Here is a 12,380-nt window from a genome sequence, read left to right as displayed (position 1 = left end):
CAGACGTTTATGTTAAAAATATGGAACAAGATTCCCTGCACAGTCTTATAACAATTCCGGATCACATTCGGTCCGCACTAAAATGGTGGGAATTAAATTTAAATTTACAGAGGGGAGTTCCGTGGATAGTGAGAGATCAGGTGATCCTCACCACGGATGCCAGCCTATGGGGCTGGGGAGCACATCTCCAAACAGTGTCAGCCCAAGGGGAGTGGGCACAATCCCAGAAGAGGTACTCATCAAATCACCGGGAACTTCTGGGGGTATGGGAGGCTCTGAGTTACTTCTCAGAGGAGTTAAAGAGCTCCAACGTACAAATAAGATCCGACAACAAGACGGTGGTAGCATATATAAACCACCAGGGAGGAACAAAAAGCAAACAACTACAAGCCCTAGCCAACAAGATTTTCTTGTGGGCGGAGGAGAATCTCCTTTCCCTATCAGCGGTCTTTCTAAAAGGGACTCAAAACATCCAAGCGGATTTCCTCAGCCGCAGGAAATTAGATCCGGGGGAGTGGAGTTTAAAAGAGGAAATTTTCCAGACCTTAACACAAAGGTGGGGTCTTCCCCAAATAGACGTTTTTGCAAACAAAATAAATGCAAAATTACCAACTTATTTTTCCCTGGATCCATGGGATCCGAGAAGTGCAGGAACAGATGCGCTAGCTCTTCCTTGGAATTTCCAACTGGCATACTGTTTCCCACCTCTGCCTCTGATTCCAAGGGTTCTCGGGAAAATAAAAGAGAGGGCCGAGGTAATCCTAATTGTTCCCAACTAGCCGAGGAGATCCTGGTTTCCTCTCCTGGCAAAGATGTCCAAGGAGGATCCATGGATTCTACCCTGGTCGGAAGACCTTCTCTGTCAAGGGCCAGTTTTCCACCCAAAGATGCAAAGTCTGCACCTATCTGCTTGGATCCTGAAAGGGCAGCCTTAAAATCTAAGGGTTTATCGGACAGAGTAATTAATACCATGCTAGCCAGCAAAAAAGAAGCCACTAATAAAATTTACCGCAAAATCTGGAATAGATATGTTTCCTGGTGTTCAGAAAATACTTCTAACTCTGTGGGGAGTATTCTGTCTATTCTAGATTTTCTTCAAGAAGGTTTTAATAAAGGGTTAAAACCTAGCACTCTTAGAGTTCAAATTTCAGCATTAAGTGCCTATTTAGATGAAAAAATAGCTCTTAATCCGTGGATCATTCGCTTCATGAAGGGAACCGTCAGACTCAGACCCCGGAGGAGACCTCTGGTCGCTCCGTGGGATTTAAACTCTGTCCTCTCCGGTCTCACTAAACCCCCCTTTGAGCCCTTAGAGTCAGCAAATATCAGATATCTGACCCTTAAAACAGTATTTCTAGTGGCCATTACTTTTGCATGTAGGGTTAATGAGATACAGGCCTTCTCGGTTAAAAAACCCTTCATGACGATCAGGGACGACAGAATAATTCTAAGTTTCGACAATTCCTTTCTACCTAAGGTTGTCTCGGAGTTCCGTAGAATGGAGGAGGTGGTTCTCCCTTCGTTCTGTGAAAATCCCAGATCTAAAAAAGAAGAGGTTTTTCACACTTTGGATGTCAGAAGGTGTGTTCTGAAGTATATATCAGAAACTAAAGACTGGAGAAAATCTAATAACCTATTTGTCCAATTCTTAGGGGGTAGGAAAGGATTAAAAGCGTCCAAACCTTCTATTACACGCTGGTTAAAATCGGCCATCTCAGAAGCCTACATAGCAATAGGGGAACGACCCCCGGTAAATATCAAGGCTCATTCAACAAGGGCAGTATCGACTTCATGGGCGGAGGAAGCATCCGCTTCCTTGGATCAGATCTGTAGGGCAGCAACCTGGTCGAATCCTCATACCTCATTCCTATAGGATAGATATTGATTCTAAAAGAGACCTATCCTACGGTAGGAAAGTTTTACAAGCAGTTGTCCCTCCCTAATTGACTAATCTGTTAGTGCCGTCATGGAGGGGAGGGGAAAAGTTGAATTAGTCTTACCGGTAATTCCTTTTTCGCGAATCCTCCATGACGGCACCGCTTATATTCTGGGCCCCCCCCCCCCCCCCCAAAAAAAAATAATAATAAATAAATAAAAAAGACTAGTTATAAAATTAAATAATTAGTCTAGAGTTATATGTATGAGGTTTAATATGTATAACAGAGAATAGATAAGTAACTGGTGAAGGTCACAAATGAGTGTAAGTTTAGGGCCTGTCAAGTCCAGAAGACACTGAAGATAAGTGAGGAGGCGGGCCCTTTTGAACCTTCTTGTCCCTGCCTGGCTGGAGGAGGAGAATAATCTCCAAGTAAGGTGCCGTCGTGGAGGATTCGCGAAAAAGGAATTACCGGTAAGACTAACTTTTTTTTTTTTTCTGGTATTAAGATCCTCTGCCGGATCAGAGTGTTCTGGCAAAACGTATCCAGGATTGCGGTCTGTGCATGCTCAGAACGGGAAAAAATGTGAAAAAATAAATAAATGCCAGATCCGTTTTTCCAGATAACACCAGAGAGACGATCCGGCATTTCAATGCATTCGTCATACGGATCAGGATCCTGATCTGTCTGACAAATGCCATCAGTTTGCATATGTTTTGACGGATCCGGCAGGCAGTTCAGGCGACTGAACTCCCTGCTGGAATCCTCTGCTGCAAGTGTGAAAGTAGCCTTACAGAGGCATCAGGGGTTGCCTCCTACGTAAGCCTATGAGATCCATCCCCTAGGCTGGATCTCGTAGGCAGACTGTCGGTGTGTTATTGACAGTCAATGCATTACAATATAGGATGTACTGTAATGCATTGTAGAGGGGATCAGATCCCGAAAGTTTAAGTTCCATAGTGGGAGAAAAATAAAAAGTAAAAAAAAATGTGTTTTACATAATAAAATAAGTGTCAATTAAAGTGTTCCTTTCCCATAATTAAGTTGTTTAAAATTGTAAAAAATAGGAAAAAAAGGAAAACTTGACATATTGGGTATCGCCACGTCAGTAACAACTGAGTCTATAAAAATATAACATGATCCACCCAGTCATGTGAATGTCCCTTTTTTTTTTTTTCTTTTTTTTTTTTTTACAGCAATCATCCTGCAAAAACGAGCCCCTACTTAAGACATCTCCCCCAAAAAATAATACAATATGGCTTTCAGAAATTGGCAACTCCAAAAACAAGATTTTTTTTTTTTTAGTGTAAAACTTACCTAATATGTCAACTTTTTAAAAAAAAAATTGTTATCGCTGCATCTGTAACAACCCGCTGTATAAAAATATGACATGATCTACCCCCTCAGGTGAATGCTGTAAAAAAATAAAATAAAAAACTGAGCCAAAACAGCCTTTTTTTAAAATAATTTAGCTACTTTGCCCCCCAAAAATAGCACCAATAAAAACATCTATTCTCCGTGCGAAGAAACGAGCCTCTACACAAGACAATCAGCAGAAAAATAAAAATAAATATGGCTTTCAGAAAATGGAGACACAAAAGCATGATTTTTTTTTTTTTTTTTAACGCTTTATGTACAACTAAAACAAACAAAAAAACAACATACATATTTGCTATTGTCATGTCCGTAATTACCTGGTCTATAAAAATAACACATGAGCTATCCTGTTGGGTGAATACCTTTTTTGTTACCCTGCCTTACAAAATTATGTAATATTGTGTAATCTAAAATCATACGTATCCCAAAATAATACCAATAAAACTGTCGCCTTAGGCTACTTTCACACCTGCGTTTAGGTGCGGATCCGTCTGGTATCTGCACAGACTGATCCGCACCTATAATGCAAACTCTTGTATCCGTTCAGAACGGATCCATTTGCATTACCATGATAATGCAAACTGATCCGTTTTGACTTACATTGAAAGTCAATGGGAGGCGGATCAGTTTTCAATTGCACCATATTGTGTCAGTAAAAACGGATCCGTCCCCATTGACTTACATTGTAAGTCAGAACGGATCCGTTTGGCTCAGTTTCGTCAGACAGACATCAAAACGCTGCAGGCAGCGTTTGGTGTCCGCCTCCAGACCGGAATGGAGGCTGAACGGAGGCAAACTGATGCATTCTTAATGGATCCTTATCCATTCACAATGCATTGGGGCAGAAACGCCAGTGTGAAAGTAGCCTTATCCTATAGTTTCCAAAATGGGGTTACTTTTTGGGAGTTTCTTTTGTTGGGGTGCATCAGAGGGTCTTCAAATGTGACATGGCATTTCTGTAAACTGCAGAATCGGGGGAATAAGGCTACTTTCACACTAGCGTTTCACGGATCCGCTTGAACGGCATTTCAAACGGATCCGTCAATAAACTGACTAAACGGAGCCAAACGGAAGCAATTCAGACGGATCCGTTTGTACGGATCCGTCTGTATTACGGATCCGTTTGTCACGTTGGTTTCAGTTTTGTCATCCGTTTAGCGGATCCGTTTTGAAAGGAAAAGCATCTCTAGGTTCCATCTTCATGTATTGAGATCTATAGGGTTGTAATGCTCCTATATTTCTCCATGGCTATCTTGTTGAAGTTCCAAAGCTGGTCCGACTTTGATAATGGACCACACCTTTCGGACTCTTGTACACGACTACATGCACTTGTATAGTGTTCGTTAGCGGGCCATATGTCCCTGATCGTCGTACAGGAGTACAGAGCATCATGATGCTGACCATGTTGTGCCGCAAACTGGGCTATTGTCCTGCACTCATATGATCTATTAGTGCAAGACTATATCCCCGCGTGCAGCTCAACTTGCACAGGATGATTGTATACTATGATGCTGTGTACTCTCGTGTGCACGATCAATGCCACTATGGGACATATGGCCCGCTCACGGACCATATGTCTCTTGTGGCATACAGTCGTGTGCAAGGGGCCTTAAAGGGGTTTTCTCATCTCATACAATGGGGGCATACCACTTTAATGATATACCTACATTGTCTTATAGGCGCGGGTCCCACGGCTGGTACCCTCACATATATTGAGAACGAAGCTAAGAAAGTAGATGAGGTCGCACTGCGCTGCCGCCCTCCATCCATTTCTATAGTTGAGGCGGGGATTAGCGTTTGGCGGTGGACATACCATGGGAAATGTGTCCTACAGCAACTGTGCTCCCCGCTCCGTTCTCAATATAGGTGCGGGTCCTACCAATGTTACCCACACCTATCAGACAATGGGGGCATATTCAAGTGAAATCCCCCCATTGTCTATGTGAATACCCCTTTAAAAACTCTATGTCCCTTGCGTGTCCCTTGTGGTAATCACACTAGTTATTTTAGCGTCATTGGGAAATCATTAAACGTTAAAATCACAATTAATGAATTCCTGATGGTGCTGACAGACCGTGACTCCCACAAGGGCTCATATGGAAGGGCACAAGATTGAACAATGAACAAGCATTTGCTTGCTCATGTGCCAATCATAGGTTCTACTATCAATAAAGAGCCAAAATTTAGCTCATTATTGATGGTCAGGTTTTAATGGATCTTACGACATTGGCACTAATGCTGTTTTGATATAAAAACTACTAAGGGTGTTGTAATAAACGCACAGTAGTGAGACTAGGGTAGTTTTTATTTCAACACAGCTAGAGTGCCAATGTTCCCTGTACAGGACAATAAAAAGACAGACACAGTGCAGTAAAGTATAAAAAAATATATTTTTTTTTTTTTTTATGTCAATAAATAAAATAAACTTTTTTTTTTTTTTTCACAACTGCTCATAATAACTTGGAGGGGAGGTGGACTGTCGTGGACTTGCGCTGGGGCTGGCAATGGTAGCCCCCCTGTCCTGGCGAGCCACTGAGGTTAAACTACGGGCCATAGGAAAGGATGCAGGGCGTAATTGAGGGGTGTGGAGAAAGGAAGGGTCTGAGGAGGAGGAGGGGACCCGAGCATGTGTAGAGGTGGAGGGAGTTTGAAAAGAAGTAGGAGGAAAAGGGGCAGGAGAAGAAGAAGGAAACACATGCTCGGGGGGGTGGGAAGGGAAAGGTTGGTGGTACTGGCCACTGCTGTGGGATGGGGGGTAGGTGTGGGATGGGGGTGGGGGTGGGGGTTGGGGGCAGTGCATGATTTCCCATGACCCGTTCTCTACCATGATTTTAAACTGATGTAACTGCTCGGGCGTCATTGAGTCCATCAAACCGATCATGTTTAGCCCATAATGGTAGTTTGGGCTGCGTTGATACGCCGACTCCGCCCCTTCCCAGCGGCGAATCAAGTCAGCACCAAACTCCATTTGATGTCGGGCAAAACCTTCTAGAGCGTCGGAAACGACCTCTACAAGGTTTGCATAATCGGCTCGACTTGGCCTACCAGATCTCTGCCCGCTCGCCAGGGCTCTTAAATTTTGACGGAAACCTAAGAGCCTCTGTTGAGCGGAGGGACCCGGTAGGGGACCCGGATTATCCTGAGCCGATGCATCAGGGACAGGAGGGCTGGCGCTGGCGATCTGTACTGGTTCCGCCTCAGGAGGTTGGTCAGGCTCCCGAGTGCTGCTGGCACTTCTGTAGGAAAAAAAAAAAGGAAAGTTAGGAATTGTTCTTTAAATAAAACATCCATGTTCTATGCTATGTCTACCGTATAGCATAGGGGGCTGTCCAAAACAGGGGAGCCAAACGCTCCACTGTCTCAGACAGCCCCTTACACTCAGACGGAGAGAACAGTGGTCCATCTGACTGTGGGGGGCTGTCCAAAACAGGGGAGCCAAACGCTCCCTTGTCTCAGACAGCCCCTTACACTCAGACGGAGAGAACAGTGGTCCATCTGACTGTGGGGGGCTGTCCAAAACAGGGGAGCCAAACGCTACCCTGTCTCAGACAGCCCCTTACACTCAGATGGAGAGAACAGTTGTCCATCTGACTGTGGGGGGCTGTCCAAAACAGGGGAGCCAAACGCTACCCTGTCTCGGACAGCCCCTTTACAATTTATTTTTTAAACAGTTGTTATAAATATTTACCTTTTTGGTGCCATAGCCTTTCGTAGGAACCCCAGGGCCGCCGTATGGATGTATGTGGCCCCTGAGGTTCCTCCGGAGCCACTCGGGACCTGACCCTCCTTGTTATAATCCCTCCTGAAGCGGTCCCGGATAGATCGCCAACGCGTTATAACCAGTTTGACTATGGAAAAAAACAATAAAAACTAAAATCAGCATGATGAAAGGAAAACAAGAATATTTTAATTTATTAAAATGCATATTGTTTTACTTACCATATTTCTCCTGAGCCGCCGCATCTAGATCCCCCCAGGTATCTAAAACTTCTGCAGAGATGTCCCTCCAGAGCCGCTGGGTATGGCGATAATCGGCGTGGTGGCGGTCGGCGTGGTCCCATAACGCTGGACGCGCCTCCACCAGTCGGATGAGGAGCAGGTTATCGATGCTCGGAAACCCGAACTCCTCATCCTCCCTGGTGGAGCCTAGGGAACCCTGAAAAAAAAGGAAATACAAAATTTAATGTAAATCCTAATACAAAATGCTAATTAAACTACTAAATTCAATACTTACACGTCTACGACCGCCACGATCATTCCCGCGGACTCTGGAGGCGACTGGGGGATCTTCGCTGGCGGCTCTAGGTGCAGATTGCTAATCCAAATAAAAAAAAATTTAGAAGACCATACTTAAACCAATTTTTAAGAAATATATATATATATATATATATATACACATATACTTACTTCTTGACAGCCCCGGTCCGGGCTTGGTCCACCTCCCCTGGACGCTGGTGAGCTGGCCCCGGCAGCCACTTCCGGAGAGCCCTCCGCTGAAGATGATGAAGAAATCTATAATAAGAGCACATACTGATTAATGCAACGAATCAAACAGTAAAAAGTCCAAGTGTTGATTTTATACTTACGGGCCACTGGATATGGCGGCGCCTTCTGGGTGGGTTACGCCAGTCAATGGTTGTCTTCTTAGATGACATCTGTACCAATACCAGACAAAATGCAGATAACGTTAAAGGAACTTGTAGAGCACTATTTCCTCATATATCAACATTTTTTTAGTTTTTTTTAATACTTACTTACCGCAGATCTGTCTTTTTTCTTTTTCTTTTTTGGTACGACCCTAATAATAAAATAATTTAAAAAATTAATCCGACAGAAGCCATAATCCCCCCAAGTTACATAAACACCCCGAGAGACAGCAGCCCCGCATAGTGCCAGCAGCCCCCCACAATGACATCAGGCTCCCAGTTCCAAACAACTCTCCCACAGTGCCCAGAGCCCCCCCAATGCCAGCAGCCCCCACAGTTCCAGCCACAAACACCCCCGCACTGCCAGAAGCACCGCACAGTTCCAGCCACAAAAAACCCTGCAGTTCCATCCAGAAGCACCGCACAGTTCCAGCCACAAACACCCCTGCAATGCCAGCAAACCGCACAGTTCCAGCCACAAACACCCCCGCAGTGCCAGCAAACTGCACAGTTCCAGCCACAAACACCCCCGCAGTGCCAGCAAACTGCACAGTTCCAGCCACAAACACCCCCGCAGTGCCAGCAAACCGCACAGTTCCAGCCACAAACACCCCCGCAGTGCCAGCAAACCGCACTGTTCCAGCCACAAACACCCCCGTAGTGCCAGCAGCAACCACAGTTCCAGTCACACGCGCCCTCCCCCCCCGGTGCCAGAAGCCCCCCCATAAAGGCAGCCCACACCACCAGTGCCAGCGGCTCCCATTGTTCCAGACACACACACCCCTTCCCAAGTGCCAGCAGCCCCCCCCACCCTAGAAATAGAGAGAGAGATAGATAGATGGATAGATAGTAAAAAAAAGAGAGACAAACAGACAAAACTTCATACACTTACCAGTCTCAGCAAGTCGATTATCCAAAATGGCCGACGATGAGGGGAGGGACAGATGAGGGGGAGGGACAGGAAGTTACTGGGCATGCGCAGAAACATGAACGGATCCGTGTCAAAGCGGAGCCATGACAGACGGATCCGTCCCCATTGACTTCCATTGTAACTATGAACGGATCCGTACGCCTCCGCACGGCCAGGCGGACACCAAAACGCTGCAAGCTGCGTTCGGGTGTCCGCCTGCTGAGCGGAACGGAGGCCAAACGCTGCCAGACTGATTCATTCTGAGCGGATCCGCATCCATTCAGAATGCATTGGGGCCGTATGGATCCGTTCGTGGCCGCTTGGAAGAGCCTTCAAACGGATCCTTCAAGCGGACAACCGAACGCTAGTGTGAAAGTAGCCTAAATGTTGAGGTTTGTGTGTTAATCTTTGCTGTGTTACAGGAAAATGGATTTAAATGGAATATCTTCAAAAATAAAGTGAAATTTTGAAATTTCACCTCCATTTTCGTTTAATTCGGGTTAACAAAGTTTGCAATATCGGCTTTGAATACCTTGAGTGTTTCTAAAATGTGGTTATTTATAGGGGGTTTCTACTACGACTTTAACAAAATGATGCAAATATAAAGTAGACATATAGAAAATGTAAAGTTAAAAACTGTTTTATGAAGTATCTCTATCTGCCTTAAAAGCAGAGAAATTCAAATACAAATTTTTTTTTCTAATTTTTCCCAATTCTCAGCCAATTTTTTTTCTCCATGAATTAAGGTAAAACATGTTGACTCATATTTACCACTGACATGAAGTACAATGTGTCACGAGAAAACAACCTCAGAATGGCTTGGATAACTAAAATCATTCCACAGTTATTATCACATAAAATGACACTTAGCAAAAATTGGCCTGGGATTTAAGGTGAAAAGTGGCTCGGTACTGAAGGGGTTAAAATAAATAATAAAAAATAAATAAACATCATGTTTTGTCTGATGCCCGTCAAATGGTATTGAAAGTACAGATCATCACGCAAAAAATTAGAACTCCTACAGCTCCATAGACCTATAGTGATGAAAGGAGAAACATTTTCCCCAAAAAATTTTTAAGCACTAAAACGCAGCACAAACTACACAAATGTGGTGTCATTGTAATCGTACTGACTATTTCAAAGTACAATTTGTCCCACAAAAAACAAGCCCTCATACGGCTACGTGAAAGGAATAAAAAAAATAAACTTCCAGGACTCAAGGAGTCTACTACTTTTTGCAGATATACATTTGGTAGGTTGATAAGTAGGGGATAGACAAGAGCATGATTGCAAGAACTTATACATGGCTATTCATATAAAAAATTAATAGAATAACACATCAGGAAAGCACTGCTATCTTTGTGTCTGAGGTTTTGCTGTATTTTTTTGCCATTTTATATGCCTTGTCTTTATGCCAGGTAATGCCTCAACTACTGAACCATCTGAAAGTGGATAGCCTTCAGAAGAGCATTGACTGGGGAGTCCTGGCAGTCTATACTTGCTCTGCTAATTGCAGTGCGGAAACACATTATGTCGAGGAGTTCCTGTGGAAGCAAGATGTGCCAGGAGACACGATTTAAAGTGCACAACAGCTATAGTTATGTGCTATCTAAATGGACATTGCCTTTTGGGGTAGATCTGTTAAATGGTTTGACAAAGACTTGGTTAATTTTCACAAAGATTCATGTGATTGTCCCACAAGTCACAATGGAGACCTCCTTTACAAAGTTGTAGATAACTAACAGTTTATTAGAGGTGAGTTAAAGAGGACCTTTCACTAGAATAAAAAAAATCTAAACTAAGCATACAGATATGGAGAGCGGTGTCCAGGCATCTCCCTGCACTTACTATTATCCCTGGGCGCAGCTCCGTTCTCCCAGTATAGGCTCCGGTATCTTCATATGTTCGGCTCAACTGGGTGGAGCCTACCGACGTCTCCTTCTCCCAGGCTATAGCGCTGACCAATCGCAGCGCTCAGGTCATAGCCTGAGAGGTTTTTTTTCTCTCAGGCTATGAGCTGAGTGCTGCGATTGGCCAGCACTCCAGCCTGGGAGAAGGAGATGCCGGCAGGTTCCCCTGGGTGGAGCTTAACTATGAAGATAATGGAGCCTATACCGAGAGAACGGAGCGGTGCCCAGGGATAATAGTAAGTGCAGGGAGGTCCCTGGGCGCCGCTCTCCATTTCTATGCTTAGTTTAGATTTTTTATTCTAGTGAAAGGTCCTCTTTAAACTAATATGAAGGAAATTGTATGACTTTATCAGTAAAAGGGAAATTGAATGCTGATTGGTTTCTATGTGCAGCATGCATACTTCTACTCACATCCCATTATACTCTCTTTAGTTTGCATGAGGTGTGACTACAGTAGTTAACGAAGACGAAATTTGTGAAAATGTGACATAATGCCACACCTGTCTGATAAGTGCGGACACCACTTCTAGGACCCTGTCCATCTCCAGAACAAGGCCCTCGAAGTGAAGGAGAGTTCACCACTCATACACAGCGTCCTCTCCATTCACTACTATGAGACTTTCGAAAATGTCCAAGTAGGTGTCAATTCCCCATTGACAACTGGTATGGGAGTTCCGAAAACAGGAGGAGTACTGGCTTGGCTATTTTTGGAAGTCCTATAGCAGTGGATGAAGAGCAAGCCATACGTATGCAGCCACCTCTCCACCACTGTGTGACCTCCAGAAATAGGTGAGCCAGCATTTAGCTATTTTCGGAATTCCTATGTCCGTGAAAAAACCCTTCTAAAGAGAACTTGGCAGCGGTGCAGGTGACTGTCAATGCCCTGGCCAGATGAAAAAAGGAAGGACTAGAAGATGGAGGAACAAAGGAGCCAGCAGGTAATTAAGAATTATTAACAATGGGCAATATCATTCCCAGAACATCTCTTTAAGATATTCCAATAACATTTCAGTGGAAATTGTCTAATGATGATAATCCTAATCTGTTTATTTCCCAAGTCTAAAACTAAACTATATGGCTGCAGCCCAAAGTGTTATTTGACTGCACTTTATTTGATAGAGAAATTTTGTTATAATATTCTATCTTGTTGTAAACATGTTTTTTATTTGTAAATTATAAAAGAATGATGAGAAATGTTACATTATGGTCCATCTTTTATTAACGCAACAAAAATCAACAAGATGGGCACCTATCGGGTTGCCAGTTTACTTCTGTTATTACATGAGTACTGTTACTATGCCATTATGGTTTAACAGTATAATAAAACTTTTTTATTTTTTATTCAATATCAAAAGTACAAAACAATTTTTAAGCACTGGAATTCCCCCACCAACAATGAATCAAGGAGAAAAACAAGGAAAAATAGGGTGGGAGGAACAGAATGGATACAAACATTTAAAACCAGAATACTATATTAAAAATCTATCTGACCTCAGATGGTAAAGACATTTGGGGTCATTTTATCAAACTGGTGTAAATTAGAACTGATTGCTCCTTTGGAAAATGAAAGGTGGAGTCTGATTCATTGCTATGGGCAACTAAGCCTACTTTACACCTGTTTGATAAATGACCCCAATTATCCAGAGGTTTCAACATTGTG

The 12,380-nt window shown here is 43.6% G+C and overlaps 1 protein-coding gene across 1 annotated transcript in view; it reads left to right on the top strand.

The window, feature by feature from the left end:
* The window catches only part of PDCD2 (programmed cell death 2), a 53,090-nt gene extending 42,490 nt beyond the window's left edge, over positions 1-10,600 (top strand). The window contains exon 6 of the mRNA XM_044290353.1: positions 10,229-10,600. Within this exon, the coding sequence (XP_044146288.1) occupies positions 10,229-10,390 (162 nt within the window). The 3' untranslated portion in view covers positions 10,391-10,600. The remainder of the gene's footprint in view (positions 1-10,228) is intronic.
* Positions 10,601-12,380: the final 1,780 nt, after the last annotated feature.

The sequence above is a fragment of the Bufo gargarizans genome, chromosome 4 (genome assembly GCF_014858855.1).
Source record: "Bufo gargarizans isolate SCDJY-AF-19 chromosome 4, ASM1485885v1, whole genome shotgun sequence".
In the NCBI taxonomy this organism is placed as follows: Eukaryota; Metazoa; Chordata; class Amphibia; order Anura; family Bufonidae; genus Bufo; species Bufo gargarizans.
This window is presented reverse-complemented; position numbering and strand designations above follow the sequence as displayed.